This window comes from Emydura macquarii, unplaced genomic scaffold (assembly GCF_026122565.2).
Source record: "Emydura macquarii macquarii isolate MOO-44397 ecotype Brisbane River unplaced genomic scaffold, CSIRO-AGI_Emac_v2 contig_968, whole genome shotgun sequence".
Classification (NCBI taxonomy): domain Eukaryota; kingdom Metazoa; phylum Chordata; order Testudines; family Chelidae; genus Emydura; species Emydura macquarii.
In genome coordinates this window covers 7,591,871-7,610,268 of record NW_027131105.1, presented here as the reverse complement: position 1 = coordinate 7,610,268, position 18,398 = coordinate 7,591,871, and the positions used below count along the sequence as shown (strand labels likewise).

The 18,398-nt window shown below is 53.6% G+C and overlaps 1 protein-coding gene across 2 annotated transcripts in view; it reads right to left on the bottom strand.

Moving 5' to 3' along the window:
* The window catches only part of PC (pyruvate carboxylase), a 217,575-nt gene that overhangs the window by 30,675 nt on the left and 168,502 nt on the right, over positions 1-18,398 (bottom strand). For both annotated transcript variants that reach the window (XM_067544070.1, XM_067544071.1), the window contains one exon: positions 12,138-12,320. In XM_067544070.1, coding sequence (XP_067400171.1) covers positions 12,138-12,320 — 183 coding nt within the window. The remainder of the gene's footprint in view (positions 1-12,137; positions 12,321-18,398) is intronic.

Genomic DNA, 18,398 nt, shown 5'->3' with positions numbered 1-18,398 from the left:
ATCCCAGCTCTACTAATGCCCCTCAATCCCAGCCCGCAGCCCCCTGCTACCTCAGCCCTGGGCTTCCCCCACCCCAGCTCTGCCAGAACCCCTCAGTCCTGACCTGCAGCACCCAGCTCTCTCAGCTCCACTGGAGCAGCATTCTGCCTACGCGTACACTCTGGCTTTGGCTCATGCACCGGGAGCATGGATCAGCAGCAGGGACTGAGGTCTTGGAGCCCCATGGGCTGTGGATAAACTCAGAGGAATTGCGGCTGCGTGTGGCAGCACCTGGAGTGAAATGTGCTGGGGTCACATGGGGAGAACTGCGCCAGCCCTAAACAAACTACAGGCCCCTCAATCCCAACCCACAGCCCCCTGCCACTCAAGCCCTGCCCCCCCGTCCTGATTTACCTATGCCTCTCAATCCCAGCCTGCAGTCCTCTGTTAAACCAGCCCGGGCTCCCCTGACCCCCCCCAGCTCTGCTAGTGCCCCTCAATCCTGACCTGCAGCCCGTTGGCTATTTAAGCCCAGGGCTCCCCACACACATTTAAAAATAGCCTCATCTGTCAAGACACTGCACAGATCCTCACTTGAGCTTCTGTCCTCAAAATACACAGCCAGCATTCTTGGGAGGGAGTGGGAATCGGGAGTGGGATCTAGTGGTTAGAACAGGCCAGGGGAGCTAGGACCCTGGACTCCTGGGTTCTATTCCTGGCTCTGAGAGGAGAGTGGGATCTGGTGGTTAAGGGCACGGGGGTTGAGAGTCAGGATGGGGGCTAGTCTCAGCTCTGGGAGGGGAGTGAGGTCTTGAGGGTTAGAGCTGGGGGAGGAGGGAGGCTGGGAGCTAGGGTTCCTGGATTCTCCTCTGTGCCTCTGTTTCCCCCATGTGGTTGGTGACGTGTGAGGTGCCTGCGTGGGCAGTGTCGTTACCATTCCCCAGCCCTGTCAATTCTAATATTGGGTTAGTATTGACCTAGTAGATATAGCATTAGACTGGGAGTCGGGGCACTTGCGTTCTATTCCCAGCTCTGCCACTGACCTTGGGCAAGTCACGTCCCCTATCTGTGCCTCAGTTTCCCCTCCCACCCATTTGTCTATTTAGACTGTGAGTTCTTTGCAGGGACTATCTCTCACTGTGTGTCTGTGCAGCACCTGGCATGACAGAAACACCGACCTTCATGGGGGTCTGTGAATTGCCTGCTAGAACAGGAGCCTGGTCTTGGACGGGGCCTTTAGGTGCTACTGGAATAATCATCCAAGGGGCATGCTGTCTGCCTAGTGTTGCAAGACAAGCAGATACAATCCCAAAAGTGCCGGCAGGACCGAGGGTCAAGCAGCCACGTAAGCTGGAAGATGAGCCATGAAGGGACTCGGAATGACGTGATATTAAGACCCGATGCCTCAGGCATTTACTAGAGCTCATGCTGCTGGGATCTCCGCCCCTGTTTGCACCTAGCTCCAATGTTTCCCAAGTTACACAGGGCCCTGGGTGGGTCACTGCACAGTTAGGTGGTCTCAGGTGGCTGGAGAGAGAGAGTGTGTGTATGCCCGTGTGCCTGTGCCAGGGAAAGAAGGCCAGAGGGGAGCTGGATTGGGGTGGAACTGCTTTCTCAGTGGAGGACAGGAACTAAAAGGAACATGGTAAACTCTCCTCATCTTGTGTCTCGATTATTGGAACAGCCCCGCTGCTCCTGTCATGCCCGGCTCCCATCCATTCAGCAGGTGGTCATCCTGCCAGCCCATCGCTTTGACTGGGTCACCCCTCTCTCTGCAGCCCTTCCCTGGCTCCCCCCTCCCCTACTGCACCAAACATAACCCACTCATCTTCCTTTTTAAGGCCCTTCATGGCCAATCCCCACCCAACCCATCAGCTCTCACTCGCTCCTGAGATGTCAGCTCCCCCTGCGATCAGCCCAGGGTGCCAGCCGCCATCGTTGCATTTGCACTCAAGCCCCTTTGTGCTTTTGCCCAGGTCACCACACACACTTGGGGGGAGCTCCCTGTAAACGTCGGCAAAGCTACCGAACTCTCCTCCTTCAAAGGCTCCTTCGCCATGATGCCTACAAAAAAATGAAGAGCCAGGCTGCTGGTGTGCAGAGACCACTGCTCATTCACGCTGACCCGTGCCATGTCATTGTTCCCTTGTGCTCCCCCGTCTGCCTGTATCCATTGGTCATCTCCTGTCTTTTCCTTAGACTGGAAGCTCACTAAGGCAGGGGCTGTCTTTCTGTTCTGAATTTGTACAGCACCTGGTACAAAGGGGCCCGGCTCCATGTCTAGGACTCTTTGGCCCTTCCGCAGCGCTAATGACATCATGATCACAAGAAGCTCCCTGTATAGGGCAATCCCAGCTAGATGTGACAAGTGACTGGAATCCCCTGTAACTGACGCTGCTGGCAGGTGCCTCAGGTGAATTATGGCCTGGAAACAGGATGTGCCAGCTCCCCGGGGCTGTAATTCATTGCTGATCATGGGGCATCAGGAACTGGGATCCCCTCCGGAGGCCATGAGCGCCACGGGTTGTATATCTACAGGGGAAGTGACTGCAGGTTATAGGCAGCCTGGCAGTAGCTGTCAGATTCAATTGCCGAGATCCCCTTATGGCTTCAATGCACTCCCTGGCTTTGAAGGAGAGGGGAAGATAGGCAGAAATACAGGCAGAGTAAGAGAGCTGTGATGTTAAGTGGGGGCTGCCTCAAAGGGGTCAGGGAATGTGATATGGGGCTTTGTCCCTCGAGGAGGCATTGACTCCGCTCCACCCCCAATGCAGGGAGACGGGCTGGCTCAGGCGGTAGGGAATGGGACATGGGGACTCTCCCCTCTAGGGGGTGCTCGCTCCTATTCGGACCCAGGTTGGGGACCAGATGGCTCATAAATAATGACTAAAAATCAATTCCATCCACTCCATGTGGGTCTCAGTCCAGTTTCCCATCACTAGACCCCTTGAGCTCCTTCATGTCCCAGTTTTCCACCTTGCTTTCCATGCTCACCTCACTGGGGGGAGGTAAAGCAGGGGGCTCTTTTGAGCTTGTAGACAGCATCTGGGTCTGCCATTACCGTCAGTAGCAGACTCAGATCTGGGCAGTGCCTGGCACGATGGGGCTCTGATCCTTGGTTCCATCAAAATGTAGAGAAACACCAATGATCACCTCACACCCCCATGGCCGAGCAGTACAAGATTCCCATTTCGGGGATTCAGGCAGGGAGCAAACCATCCTACTGCTTGCAACAGCTCCGCATATGAAAGAGCACCATCAAACTACGAACTATGCGCCATTTGTTCCAAGACTGGATCCTGCTGGCATGCTAGGAACTTGTCCAACAATGTGCAACAGCACCACCTGCTGGCCATCCTACAGCACTAATGCTAGCTGTCAGGACTCCAGCCTGCAAACACAACATGTGCTATGAAGGAGCAAAGTGGGTTAGTGGGTCGGGCCCTGAGTAAGAGACCTGAGTTCTAGTCCTGGCTCTACCACTGACCTTGTGCCTCTGTTTCTCCTCCTGCCTTTTGTCTAGAATGGAAAGTCTCAGAGGCAGGGACTGTTTCTCACTGTGTCTGTGCAGCGCCTGCAAAATGGGGACCTCGATCTCAGCAGCACCTGGCACAAGGGGGCCCTGATCTTACGGTGCCATAATAATCAGCTGGTGGGAAAAGTGCCCCAGTCTGTTTTTATGACCACCAGGGGTCAAGGGCTGTGTGTCTGTGGGCTTCTGCAATGAGCATTTTGCCAAGTGCTGTATGGACCCCGACTGAGCTTGGGGCCCTCAGTGTGCCAGACGTTGCACAGACACATAGCGAGAGACATTCCCTGTTCTGAATAGCTAAACAGACAAAGTTGAGGAGGAGAAACTGAGGCAAAGAGTGGGGAAAGGACTTACCCAAGGTCTCACAGGTCAGGCAGTGCCAGGAATGTAACCCTGGAGTCCTGATTCCCACTAGACCATGCTACCCACTAACTCACACTATTTTACACTCAACCCACCCCCACGCTTGCCTCCTGTTCCCTCATGGTGGAAGGCTAGGATGGTGTAAGTTCCTAAGATAAAAGGTTCAAGAGATACAAGAAAGCCAGGCCTGGGATTTAATGGGTTCTGTCTCCCCTTGAGGTTCTGGGGATGGATCTAGTTGCTGGTGCCATCCTAGGTATCCACCTGGGTGAAGCACTCACTACAGCAAGGAGAGATTGCCAACTGCCAGCAAAATGAGAATGTGATAAATCACTGGGCACACAGGACAGGATGGCCCCGAACTAAAACATATTGGTATACGAAGAGGGGTAATTTAGTGCTAACAGGCCAGATGGTGCCAGCCAACCACGCCATGACGAAGACGGATTGGGGGACGCACCAGCGCGTGGACTGAACAAACAATACACACAGCACGGGCTGTCGGTCTGCTAGCGAGAGGAGAAGGGTGAGTTATGGAGCAGAGGGAGGGGGTTTGTGAACAATCTCTAGCAAGGGGTAGGCGCATGTTTTAGCAATCTCACTAGCAAGGTGTCTGTGTCTTAGTAACCTCACCGGGGTGTGTGGGTGTCCTGGCCCTTCATCATGCTTTTAAAGCAGGCAGTGTGGTCTAGTAGATAGAGCAGCACACCGAGACTCAGGGCAGCTGGGTCTGTTCTTGGCTCACCCACTGACTTTGGGCAAATTTCTTTCCCTTTTGGTGCCTGTTTCCCCTCCCACCCTAATAAATCAATCAGTCAATCTACCCAAATCTTCTAACCATCACCCTTAACCAGCCCCATCATTACAGTGCCTGGGCAACTTGTATCTGTAATGTATTATTGTCACAGCATCCCTCTGAGGCAGATACTACCCCCAGTATAAAGACTGGGAAACTGAGGCCCCAACAGATTAAATAACTTAGCCCACCCACCAACTACTAGATGACAATCCTCTCCCAGAGCTGGGAAGAGACCCCAAGAATCCTGTTCCCAGCCCCCTGGTCTAGCCCATGAGACCCCACTCCCCTCCCAGAGCTTGGAAGAGAACCTGGGTGTCCTGCATTTTACCCCAGCCCCTAATCCACTAGATAACGCTGCCTCCCAATTAAGATTGCCACAGTCACCCAGGGCTGCTTGCCTGGACCCCCGTCCTGCCTTAAAAAGCAGAGTAAGCGGGGTTACGTAAGGGCTCTGAGATGCTAAAAGCAACCTGCCACGCCCTAGTCCCCATGCCCACAGCTCAGCAAAACTGCCAGTGCTGCCTGGCTCCCTGCGCCCACTCTCCTGCCTTTATTACTGTCTAGATCAATGGCAGAGGCTGGCATGGAGAACAATTTCAGCTGACGCTCTCCCAACCCTCCCCACTCCCTAACTCTTTTGCCTGGAAGCCACGGGAGCTGGGCCAGGCTATTGACCCACGGTGCTATTTGGGCACCTGCCAGGGCCTGGGAAATCGGTGACACTGCAATGGCTGTGCTCTGCAGGCACTGGGCCCGGGAGGGGTGGGGGGTTTGTTCTGATGAGCCCACTGCTGTCCCGGTTTGTGGAGGAGGAGCGGGGAGGAGTGCTGCCACGTTTGCTCGGCTATGGGCAGGTTCCTTCTGGCATCTCTCTTAACCCCATGCAGTCCCCTCTTTAAGGCAGGACGGAGCCTGGCTGGTATCTTTAGGAAGGGGACATGGTCATTGAGATTGGAGGCACAGAAGCCCTGGGTGCAGTGTAACCCCTTCCTCCCCATCTTTCTACCGGTGACAAGGCCTGTCCTGCCAGTGATGGATCCCCCGCCCGGGGTGTGCAGGCGGGTGCTCTCTGCATGCCAGGGAGTTGATACAGTGTTTGGAGCAGAGGTGGTTCTCTCTTCCCAGAGCCAGGCTGCAGGTTGCCTTCTGCTAGTTACAAACTGAACCCACTGGTCCACAGCAGTTCAAAGGCACTATACAAGTGCTTGAGCAGCTGGGGGCAGTGGGGGCTAGTGGGTGGGAAGTCAGGGCTTTGGGGTTCTATTCCCAGCTTTGGGGGGGGGAGTGGGGGCTAGTGGCTAGAGCAGGGGGAGGGCTGGGAGACAGGACTCCTGGGTTCTATTCCCAAGTTTGGGAGGGGTGTGAGTTCTGATAGGCTAGTGCAGAATGGGCACTGTCAGGACTCCTGGATTCTATTCTTGGGAAGGGGGTGGGGGTCTAATGGTTACAGCACAGGGTGGAGCACAATGGAGGGCCTGGTATCTGGGTCCCATTCCCTGCTCTGGTAGGGGAGTGGGGTCTAGTGGGTTAGAGCAGGGGGAACTGTTCCACAATGCTGAAGCCTCCTGCCATTTCCTCTGGCACAGAGGGATCAGCTGCAGGAGGTGGGGGCATGTGGCCTACAGCCGCACCTGTCTAGCTGGGGTCAAGGAAAAGGCCAATTTCTCTCCTTTCCCAGGGGATCATTTTTGCTAAGGACTTATCCAAAGCCGAATCAGGTGCTGAATATTCAAGTGGTGTCCCCAGTTGTGCTGGAATCCTAAATAGATGCGACCAGGCAAGAGGGAGAAATTAACAAGCTGTCAGAGCAGCATGTGTAAATACAACACCTTGCCACAAAGCATCAGCATAGCCTTCCTGGCCCAGAATAGCCCCAGAGTCCCCTGAGCAGGCAAGGCACGTGGGATGACAGGATCTCTCTTACCATGGTTATCCTAAGAGCATCTAGCGATCCTGCCCAAGTTCAGGGGCTCGTTGAGCTGAGCGCTGCGCAGATTCCCACCAACATTGGGGCCCTCATTTTACTGGGCATTGCCCAGACACAGTGAGAAACAGTCTTTGCCCCAAAGAGCTCACAGTCTGAAGGGACAACTGGGAGGGGGAACTGAGGCACAGAGGGGGAAGGGACTTGCCCAAGGTGACACAGCAAGTCAGTGGTAGAGCCAGAACACCTGACCCCAGCCCCAACCACTAGACTCATCATCCCACTGCACTAACCACTAGACACCATTCCCCTTCCAGCGTCAGAAGGTCTGACTCCCACACTTCTACCCTAACCACTACCCTGCGTTGCTTCCCCAAGTTCTCCTTCAATCTGGTTAGCCGCACATCAGGAACATTTCCACTCCCGTTTCACTTTCCAAGTCCATGATTTCTCTCAGTCTCTCGAGATACCCATCCACTACCAGGCGACAGCAAAATAACCCTTTGTGAGATGCAGGATCTTCTCATGCCAGCCTTTTCTCTGTATGCAGATCATTTCCATTTCCATGCAGCGAAAATCCTGCTCAATTTTCCCTTACAGGCCCCTGGAATCTCTTTCCCCCCATCAAAATCAAGAGCATATCATTATGACCCCATCAGCTGACCCCATCGCGCCAGGCTGCGGTGCAGTACACTCTCAGCTCATATGCAGACAAAGAGACTTATTAAGTCAAGCTCCTATAAAAACTGAATCCCAAAATTGAGAGATATGGCAGTGGACTATCCAGGCGCTGTTTATTTAAAGGCTCTGCTGCACGGCACAATAAATGAACGGGAATAAAACAGAGGTGTAAATCCTACCCGAATCCTGAAATGCTGCTACAAATGCTAGATCAGATACTAGGGTGATAGGCAACCGTATAAAACCCACCAAAAAGCCAGCCCAGCAATGCATTAATTAAGATCCTTCCTGGATCCAGTGATGATCTCACAGATCTCTGGCTTCCATTATTAGGGCAATGCCTAGGGTCCCAGACTGGAGCCCCCCCACCCTGGCCCCCGTGTCCTACACACACAGGCCTGAGAGACAGTCCCTGTCCCAGAAAGCTCACAAGCCAAGGAGACAATGGGTGGGAGGGGAAAGTGAGGTGCAGGGACTTGCTCGAGGGCAGGCCACGGCCAGAACCTGGGGGCTGGGCGACAGAGCTGCAAGGATGCTTTTCTTATCATGACAGCAGGTGGAGACACATTTCTTCTCTCCTCTCCTGCAGCCCACTTCCCATCGAGGAGCCGTGCCAGGCGGCTGGGGTCTTGGCAGGGGGAGGAGGCGGAGGGAGGGATTTTGTCACGGGGTGGGGCGGAGGGAGTCCTGGAACAGGGACCGAGTCATGGCAAAAGGGATGGGAGGGCAGGGCTGCGGGTGGAGTTATGGCACAGGGACCCTGCGGCTGGGGGTTGTGGCTGCTCCTGTTGCCTCTCCAAGGCTCAGTCCAAACTGAGGCCAGAAGGGACCACTGGTCACCAAGCCTGGCCTGTACATCAACCCATCACTGCTCAGTGGAATAAAATCTCCGCTCCCTGGAGGAACTGATGGGGGTGTGTGCGTGGGGGGCAGGGAGTTAATCAATTGTTACATCAAGCCCACCCAGAGGTGCAGCCTATCTCCCTCCCCCCCCTCCCCCATACCACTGCCTGGCATCAATCTAGCCCCCTTCCAGCATTGATCTGACAAGTTTCCTGGTGCCGGGCACAGATTTCTCTCTCCAGCAGAGCTGGCACAGGGGACGACGCTTCTCTGCCCTGGAGGGATCTTTCAGTACAAAAATCTGGATGCCTCTCCCACCCACCCCCAAACATGCCTGCCTGACTCATGCTTTTCTGCTCAGGCAATGGGGCACATGTGTATCATCCCTTTGAGATCAGTGACTCCCCCCCCCAGCTTCCCACAGGGGATGTCTCAGGGACACTGTGTGGGCTATTGAAGAGGGCTGAGCCTGAGCTAGCAGAAGCGAGGCAGCATGGCTGGAAGCCAGGACTCCTGGGTTCTATTCCTGGCCCTGGGAGGGGAGTGGGGTCCATTTGGTTACAGCTGGGAGGCAAGCTGGGAGTCAGGACTCCTGGGTTCTGTTCCTGGCTCTGCCACTGACGTGCTGTTTGGCTAAGTCCCTTCCCCGCTCCGTAGCTGTATCTCCACCTACTCTTTATCTAATCAGATGTGTGAGCTCTTCAGCGCAGGGACTATCTCTCACTATGTGTCTGTGCAGCGCTCGACGCAATGGGAGCCCCGATCTAGGCCCCACTAGTTTAGGTCCCTAAACTAGGAATAGAATCCAGGAGTCCTAGCTCCCAGTCCCCCCTGCTCTAATCCTTTAGACTCCACTCCTCTCTGTGAGGAACAGAAAAAGTGTGGGAGGGGAAACTGAGGCACAAGGTAGCAAAGGTACCTGTGCAGAGTCACACCCTGAGTCAGTAGCAGAACTGGGAATAGAACCAGGAGTCCTGCCCTACATCTCAAGGTTTTCCAACCTTCAGCTTATTCTTGTGGGTTTTTCTTTGCCATGTTTTGAAATGCACACCCCAGAGCTGGATGCAGTGTCCCAGTCACCAATGCTGCCACCTCCCTGCCGATTCACCCCTGGATTGTGTCAGACCTCAGGGCCATATCACACTGGGAGCTTACGGTCAGTTGGGTTCCACTGAATCCTTCCTTGAGCCCCTGTTCCCAGGATTCATAGACGGTAAGGCCAGAAGGAACCACGGTGATCATTTAGTCTGATCTTCTGGGTAACACAGGCCACGCGTCTGCGCTGAACTAATTCCTGGCTGAACTAGAGCACAGTTTTTTGAAAAACATCCTATCTTGATTTAAACACTGCCAGTGATGGAGAATCCTCCTCAGTCCGTGGGAAGTTGCTCTCATGGCTAATTACTCTCCCTGGTGAAATGTGAGCCTTATTTCCAGCCTGAATTTGTCCAGCTTCAGCTTCCAGCCACTGGATCTTGTTCGACCTTTGGCTGCTAGACTGAAGAGCCCGTTATCAAATATTTGTTCCCCCTGCAGGTACTTAAAGACTGGGATCAAGTCACCCCTTAACTGTCTCTTTGTTAAGATAACAGATTGAGCTCTGGGAGTCTCCCACTATAATGGACATTTTCCAATCCTTAATCATTCTCATGGCTCTTCTACGACCCCTCTCTAAATTCAACATCCTTGCTGAATTGGGGCCACCCGAACGGGATTCCAGCAGCGGTCACAACAGTGCTAAATAGAACCTTCCTACTCCTACTCGAGAGTCCCCTGTTTATACATCTGCAGATATAATCCCCGTCTTGTAAGTCCCCACAACATGCTACATTCACTCAGACTGACACGGTTATTTTGTGCGTCTCTGCTACGTTGGGTTGGATTCTGCTCTCATCCCAGCACCAACCTGGAGTGACCCACTCTGCTCTCTCCAAAGGTTGTTCTTCCCCCCCAGTTGGTATCCCCCTGTTGACCCACCCCAGTATCCCATTAGTTCTCTTAGCCTCTGTGTGGTACTGGGAGCTCATGTTGAACTGGTGATGTGCATATACCCCCTCGGAGTGGATGGCTCTCCCACCAGACCCCTGCTCTGATGTAGCCGGAATCCCAAAGAGCAAAGGCGTTATTCAGAGAGTCTGCCGGGGAATGGGCAATGCAAGGGTTCAATCAGCACGGGACACGCCCATTGCAATGGCTTGTGTTTGATCAGTTCTCCACCCCTCCCCCAACCTCCCAGGTCTTGGAGTCAGGATCTGGCTCCAAAAACCATTGAAAGGACAAGGCTGAATTTGATGCCCCAAATAGCAGAACTAACGCTCTCCAGCCACAAGGGGCAGAAGAAGGCAATGGGATAACTGACCAAGGGGGAAGCACCTTTATTCACCTCCTTCTAGATGCCCCATAAACAGGAAGAGAACTCCTCACCAACACCTGATTAAAACCATACTCAAAGAGGGCTGATTCCACACCTTTCTGGAGTCCTAATCCCACTCCAGAGGGTGGGGTCAGGATCCAAATCCAGGAACAGGCCCAAAAGTCAGAGTTCATTCAGCCCCCTCTCCTTGGGGCTGATGGAGACGGGGTGAAGGCTGCTGGTTTTTCTGTAGGTAATGCCAGCTTGCCGACAGCCTAAGCTAATGAGGACATCCCCCTAGGTACACCCCGCCCCGTGCCACATACAGACCCCAGCACTGTAATCACAGACAAACCTCCAGGCAGCCCCTCCAGCTGGTACCTGAGCAATGTCCCTCTGCACACTGAACGTAAGGCCACCAGATGCTCCCCTGAATGCTGCTCCATGGCCAGCAGCACATGGTGCTATCCCCCCAGAACAAGCAGCGCTGGAACTAGCCCACACCAAGCCTGGGGAAGAGATCATGTGACGGACAGACCCACCAGTAATATCACAGCTGATGTGTGTGTGGGGGGTGGGACCAAAGGGAGCTGCAAAATGCAATGCCTCCCACAGTCACCGGGGCTGCACTGTCTGGCTGGACTGCAGGGTGCAGTACCTCTCGCCAGCATTGGGGGGAACTTGTCCACCTTGACCCCCTCAGAGGCTGCATTACACTCAACGGCTGCCAGGGGAGATTCTGGAGCACATGGTCTGCATGCAGCAGAAGACAGAGGCGCAGGCCAGGGAGCACAGGCGGGGATGGGGCTGATTCAGCTCTGCCCCACTGCACTGCAGGGTGTGGTACCTCTGGCTATCAACGGGAGATGCATTGACCACTGCAAGGTGTAGTACCTCCTGCCACCACTGGGGGCTGCGTTGACCACAGCTAGGTGTAGTACCACACGCCACCACTGGGGGATGAGTTATCTATAAGGGCTTCATGTTTTAGATTTAAATCAATAAAACAGCCCCATTCCAAAAAGGAAAAAGAAAGGGAGCGAGAGAAATCAGTGTTTATCCAATAAACACTGGAAAAACACCAGAAGTGGTTACTTGTATCTAAGGGCTTGTCTACATGGGGCAGTAATGGAGACCATGGGGAGGTAATTTCTAAAAAGAACTATTGTGTTGTGCATTAATTGGTCCATGTAGACCCTGCTGGTGCGCACAAAAGGTTCCCAAGTGTGCTTTAAAGTAGGGCTGTTTGAAGCAGGACTACCTTAAAGCACACTAGGGAATATTACATAGCGATTACCCATTACTGTATATTCTCCTGTAATGAGTAGTTTATACAACATACATTACTCATCACAGTGTGTACAAAGAGGAAGCCCTGAAAGAAATTTTGGACAGCCACATAAAACTTAAAAATTGTTAAAAATAAAGCCTGAAAATAAAATGAATACATTCCAAAACCAGAAGCCCTAATTGTACACCACAGGGTGTAGTACCTCCTGCTACCACCGGGGGATGCGGACCACACTGCAGGCTGCAGACCCTCCCTCTCTTCCCCCCCAGGCACCAGACCAGAATTCAGGGGCTCCCTATTGCCTGCTGTCCCCAGCGGCGGCCCCTACAAAAGGCATCAGGGATGCATCGACACCCACTCGGCCTCTCCTACCTTGACGCCTCGGATGCGGAACTCAGCCAGGGCTCGGCTCATCTTGGAGGCAGCCGTGGGATGGTCCTTCCCATGGGCGATCACCTTGACCAGCAGCGAATCATAGTGAGGGGAGATGACAGCCCCCTGGAAGGCGGAAGCACTGTCCAGACGGATACCCATGCCCTCACCGCTTCGGAAAACCTGCATGTGGGTTACAGGAGAAAAGAAGCATGAGGCTATGGCTCTGATCCTGCTCCCTTATTACATATGCTATGGTAGCGGCAATCCAGATGGGGCAGTGTTGAGATGGGATAAAACAGACTCCATTGAAATTGGTGTCCCCATTGTGCCAGGTGCTGCACAGACCCTGGCCAAGACTAGGACCCCACATTGGGCTGGGCGCTGCACAAACCCCCCGACTGAGATCAGGGCTCCCAATTTGCCAGGTGCTGCACAGACTCCAAATGAGATCAGGGCCCCAGTGCACCAAGCACTCAGCTGGGTCCTCCAGGTACTACTGCAATATAAACAATCAGAACAAATGATCTTTCCCTTGCCAATTCTGCTTGTTGCTTTTTTTGATGCTCAGTTTGGACAGGGCAACCAGCCTGGTCAGTTTCAATTTGTATTTCTAGTCAGTTTCACTTGTTAGTCTGAAACCCTGGTCTGAGGCTGGGCCTTTCAGTCTGAAATTTCCCCTGGGCGACACCAAAGAAAATGCTGTTTACAGCAGGAGGATGAAAGAAATATACAGATCTATATGCATGGTGACGTTTCAATCATGCTTAGGTTCAGGGGGAGGCTAAGCTGACCTGACAGTGCCCCTTTAGACACACACAGCACAGCCACAGCATTTGCCAGCCTAGATTACATCACTGGACCTTCAAATCCAGTCTTCAGAAACAGCTGCTCATGAAGGCTTTTGGAGAACAGGAAAGCACCCCTCCCAGCTTGTCACTGCTGTCTTGTGACCTAGATTGGGGGAACTGGCTGGCTCATGGGTAAGAGATCAGGGATACTAAATGGGGTCTGCATTAGACAGGGGTGGGGGAGGAGGAATAAGATATAGGCCTTTCCACTCCATGGGGTGCTGACTCCAATCTGGTCCCAGAACGGGGGATTCAGGGAAGTGGAGAATTGGGATACAGGGTCTTTTCTCTTTAGTGGTGATTTTAAGAGAGATTTTAAGGCCAGAAGGAACCATTATTAAAGCTGCAGATATTATTCCCATGAGAAATTTTCTTCTTGGGAAATGTGATTTGTTTGAAACAGACATTGTGCTGCAGGAAAGCTTGGACTTGGACAACATTTTCCAACTGCCTTGACTTAATATTATCATTTGTATTGCAGTAGTGCCTGCGGGCTCCAGCCACAGACCAGGGCCCCTGTACAAACACTGAACAAAGAGTAACAATGTCATTTCTTTTTTGGAAACTGAAAAACGCGGGGGTTTTTAGCATTGAGGGATTTTTCTCCCCCTTTTAATTTGTCCCTCAATAGAAAAAGAAGGAAAATGATTTTTTTAAACTGTGAAGGGGGAAGGAAAACTTAGCATTTTTCATATCGAAATTCCTGCAGACAATCCAAATTTTTCTTACTGAAATATTGCAAAAGGTTAGGTGTTTTTTAGGAAAAACATTTCCCACTGCTACCGTTATGCCCTGTGCTGTCCAGACCCTGACCAAAATCAGAGCCCCACTGGGCCAAGTGCTGTCCAGACCCCAACCGAGATCAAGGCCCCATTGGGCTGCGCACTGCCCAGACCTTGACCCAGTTCAGGGCCCTTGTTGTGCAGGGTGAGTTGTGGTGATGTGAGATGACTTGTTGGGTCTCTGGATTTTCTCTTATTTAAAGCGAGGGACGGATTTTTTATAGGAACTCCTTGGAGTCGGGGCAGCTTGTGTCTAGCAGTTGGAATAAATCATGCCCCAGCAACCTCCATCCTCTCCCTTTTGCTGCTAATGAAGCTAATAAATCAGAACGATAAACTAGAACGAAGCTGGGGGGTTTGCTTACAAATGCTCCTTAATGGGGCTCCTTGTCAGATTACGATTAAAGCTGTTTGCTTGTTTCTAAAATGGAGAAGCCTCTCAATATGTTACTTGAGGACACTGGCTGGGTCAGGGGCGTGCAGAAAGGGATCCAGGGGAAGGCTCTGGATCCAGTCCAACCTCAGGTCTATTGTACTAATTTAGCCCCATTAACAGGACCTCCAACTCCCCTGCTCTTGCCATAAGATCTTAGAGATGAGGATAGAACCCAGGAGTCCTCTCCCCTCGCCCCCAGTTCTAAAGCTGAGGAAATATCCCTAGGTATCTCATAATAGGTGAGACGCACGCAGAGTCTGCCGGCAGCTAAGGAGTTAAGGTGCAAGCCAGACCTCAGAGAGGCTCCTGTCATTCCCTGTCTGTGACTGACGGCTGTCAGGCTGCCATCACAACAACCTGACATGGGATGACAGAGGGTGAAAGTCAAATCAGATGCAGTGCAAACATCTAGCTCCCGGGGATTTCTGGCTCTGACGGTAGCAGCTTGTGTGAGATCCTCCAAAGTCTCCCCAGCGGGCTGTAGCTTGGGGCTGTGCGCGAGGCTGGCCCATGTGCCAGGTGCCAGCTCCTGGAGTGACGCAACTGCGGCAGGATCACAGCTTCCGTTGAAAAATAAAGTGAGTTTCTAACCCTTGTGTTGGGGCACAAAAGCTGGACCTCGTGACTGACGCCTGCCTGAGTCTGCAGAGAGCCTGAGCTGATCTCTCCCAGAGGGGGGAGCAGCCCTGGGAACAGAATGCAGGAGTCCCAACACACAGCCCCATTTGCTCTAACCACTAGAACCCACACCACTGCCAGAGCTGGGGGCAGAACCCGAGTCCTGGCTCCCATCTCTGCTCTAACACAGGGAGTAAGAGCCTTTTACTGTTACTGGATACAGGCTCGCTTCGGGCTCGAGTGGCTGGGGAGCTAAAGGCCAAGGGGGCTAGTCCCCGCTCTCTCTGTGTGTGGACTGATGGTTCTAGCCTCTGTGGTGTTCAAGCCCCTGCCGGCTGTGTGGTGATTTGGCAACCCACTGTGAGATGGCAGGGACAATCTGAGCAGGAGGGGAACTCAGACCGACCTACAAACCCCTGCACCTCTGGCTTTGCAATCCCTGCGCAGCCCCTGGCCTGGCTTTGCCTGTCTCCTGGTCCATGCAGGGCAAGCAAGGGAGTTATTGGGAGCTCTCCTGCATGCAGTGCATTGTGCCATGGGTGAAGGAGAGGGGCTGACATTCCCCTGGATGTCTCTTCAACCCAGCCTGTACATGGGGGCGAGGGCGGGGGTGGTGTGGAGCGGAGGGAGGTAGATTTACTCTGCCAGGGCTCACACCAACACCCTGCCAGTTAAGCTAATTATCGTCCTCTGGTCCCCAGTCAGCTGTGTGAGAGGTGTCAGTGGGGCTGAACAGTGAGAGGTAGGATGGCCTTGTGGCAGATGATGATGAACTGGGAGCCAGGACGCCTGGGTTCTGTCCCCCAGCTCTGGGAGGGAGCTGGGACTGTCATTTAGAGCACAAAGGCTGTCTCTTCCCTGCGTGTCAGCAATTCCTTTCCCCTCAATGGCACCATCTCTGTGCAGAGACATTCACAACATCGATGCATTATTAAAACCCGCTCCCTGGGGGGAACCAGCCCTTTGACTGACACGCACAAGGGTGCATGGGGGGGGGAGTTGAGCCAAAAAGAGGACTCTGTCCTCCTCCCCCTGCCATGCCCTGAGGCCAAGCCACCCTGGCTCACTTTCTTTCGTGACTCCCTGATGGTCTCTGAGTCGACAGGCTTGCCACAATCCTAACACATCCTGCGAGGCCGGCTGGGAGCCGGGAGAGGCTCAGTAGGGGGCGTTGTGGTTCAAGGAGTGGGGCATAGTAAGGAGTGCTCACCCACTCCAGCTGGCCTGGCCCTTGGGCTAGCTAATCCCTTGTGAGCAGAAGGGATTCAACCCATTGGAATTCCAGGGCCATATGTTCCCGGGCGGCCAGCTGCTGTCTCAGCCCCCACACAGCTGCCCCGGGGCTCTCTGCAGCTCCAGAGAGCACCTGAGACTCAGAGCCATTCTCTCCAACGTCCTCCTCAGGAAGGGTCTGGGCTGGGATGCCCCCACGTGGCTCAGGACATATAGAACCGAGAGGTAGCCTCTCTCTGTGCTATTTTGGTGCAGTTGAGATGAGCAGCTGGTGTGGGAGGTTAAAGGGGAGACTGAGATCTCCAGGTTAGGACACTGGCCTAGGAGTCAGGACACCTGGGTTCTGCCCCAGTCTGGGAGGAGAGTGGTGTGTAGTGGTTAGAGCAGGCAGGCTGGGACTACAAACAACTGTGTTCTGTTCCCAGCTCTGCTGCTGACCAGCTGTGTGACCTTCGATATTGCACTTCCCCTTTCTAGACCCTACTCTCCCCTCCCAGCCACAGGGCTGGGCACTCAGGAAAACAGGATCCTGTCCCAGCTCCACCTTGGGCAAGTCCTTTTCCCTCTCCTGCCTGTTTCCTCTCCCACACTCTATTCACACTATGAGCTCCTGCCTTTCACTATATGTCTGTGCAGCGCTCAGCACACTGGGGACCCTAATCTTGGCCAGGGCCTGGTAATATCCTTTTAAGACATGCATAACCTCAGCTCTGCCCTCTGGTGCACAGGCACGATCAGGGCTAAAATTGAAGAGGGTCAGAAACCTATTCTCCAGCACTGCAGCTTCTATTTGAAAAAGTCAATGTTTTATTCTACAGTTTGGGGAGAAAAGCTGGAAAATGGGACCTGACTGTATCCAATGCAGTGATGCCTGCCTGAGCTGATCACTCTGAGAGCTGCCCTGATTGTAACTGACACAGTAATGCTGCCGGAGTCTGCAGAGAGCCTGAGCAGATTGCTCCAAGAGGGGAGAGCTACCCTGCTATCTCAATAGGCTGTGAACTCCCAGCCCTGTTGCTCTGGGGGGGCCCTGTGAGGCAGGGCAGCTCTGTGTGTGAGGCAGGGCAGCTCTGTGTGTGAGGCAGCTTTCCCCAACCCAAACAGAGACATACGGCTTCTGGGGAAGTGAATCTCAAAACGAAGGAATTGCTGTAGCTCTGTGGGGTGAGGGGACCCCTGCAGGAGTGGGGCATGGGGGTAGGAGTCACAGGGGATCCATGTGTCTCAGTGCCTGGGTTGGCTTGAACTTGCCCTGGAATGACTCTTGGGGGGAGAGGGGATCGCTGTTGCTGTGGGGAATGGAAGGAAAGATGAGACCTCTTCTTCCTTCCAGGTGTGGGGCATGCAAGGGTGGGGCATAGCTACAGGAGGTCCCCTATGTCTCTTTGCTACACCCTCTCCCAGCATGGGGGGGTGGAGGGGAGGCTTGATCAAAGCTACCAGCCAGGTCTAGTGTCCCTTGCTCTCCAGCTAACAGGCTGGGGAATGCCAAGGCTGGGATGTATCACCCCAATGCTTAGGAGCAGCCGGGCTGGAGAATCAGCCGCCCCCCCCACCCTTGGCATCATCCTGCCCCTTGATCCTGGGGGGTGGAAACAGATGCACAAGGATGGCACTTAGCTCACACCCCTCCAAAGGAGCTGGGAGAGCTGTGTGCTGGGGCAAGCAAAAGGCAGGGAGGGCACCCCAGGGTGTGAACGGAAGGCTGGCTGGCTGGAATGAGACAGCCCCGCTCCTGCAGTTCAGAGGGGGCAAGGCGATGGCATTCACGGCTGTTGGGGAGCGTGAAAGGTTACAGTGTGTTTGTGTAAACAGCGGCTCTGACTTAACCTGCTGGGAGGCTGGGGGCACTGCAGCGTGTGCAGGACACCTTGCTTCTATCTGGTTTATTGTTATCCAGTGTATTGGCAGGTCGTCCTCCCAGGCGTCCTGCACCCCAACATACTAGATCAGCGGGACAGGCAGGAATGGAATCTAGTCCTGTGCCCCAATACAATAGATCAGTGGCACAGCCAGGAACATAGACCAAGCACCCTGCACCCCAACACCATAAATCAGTGGCAGAGCAGGAATACAACCCAGATGTCCTGGCCCCTGCCCAGTACCCAGCCTACTAGGACACACTGTCTGCCCTGCAGTGCTCCAGTGATAGTGTTTCCAAGTAATGGATATTTATTAACACCCCTCCTTACCTTAACCTAGCTGTGTGTGTGAATTAGAAATGTGCCTTAATGATTAATGGTCAGCTGGCCAGGAACCCTGCTTTGCATCAGTTAGTTACTGGGCTATAAATATAGCCACTCCAGCCTGGGACCCGTCACCTGAAACCTCAGCTCAGAGC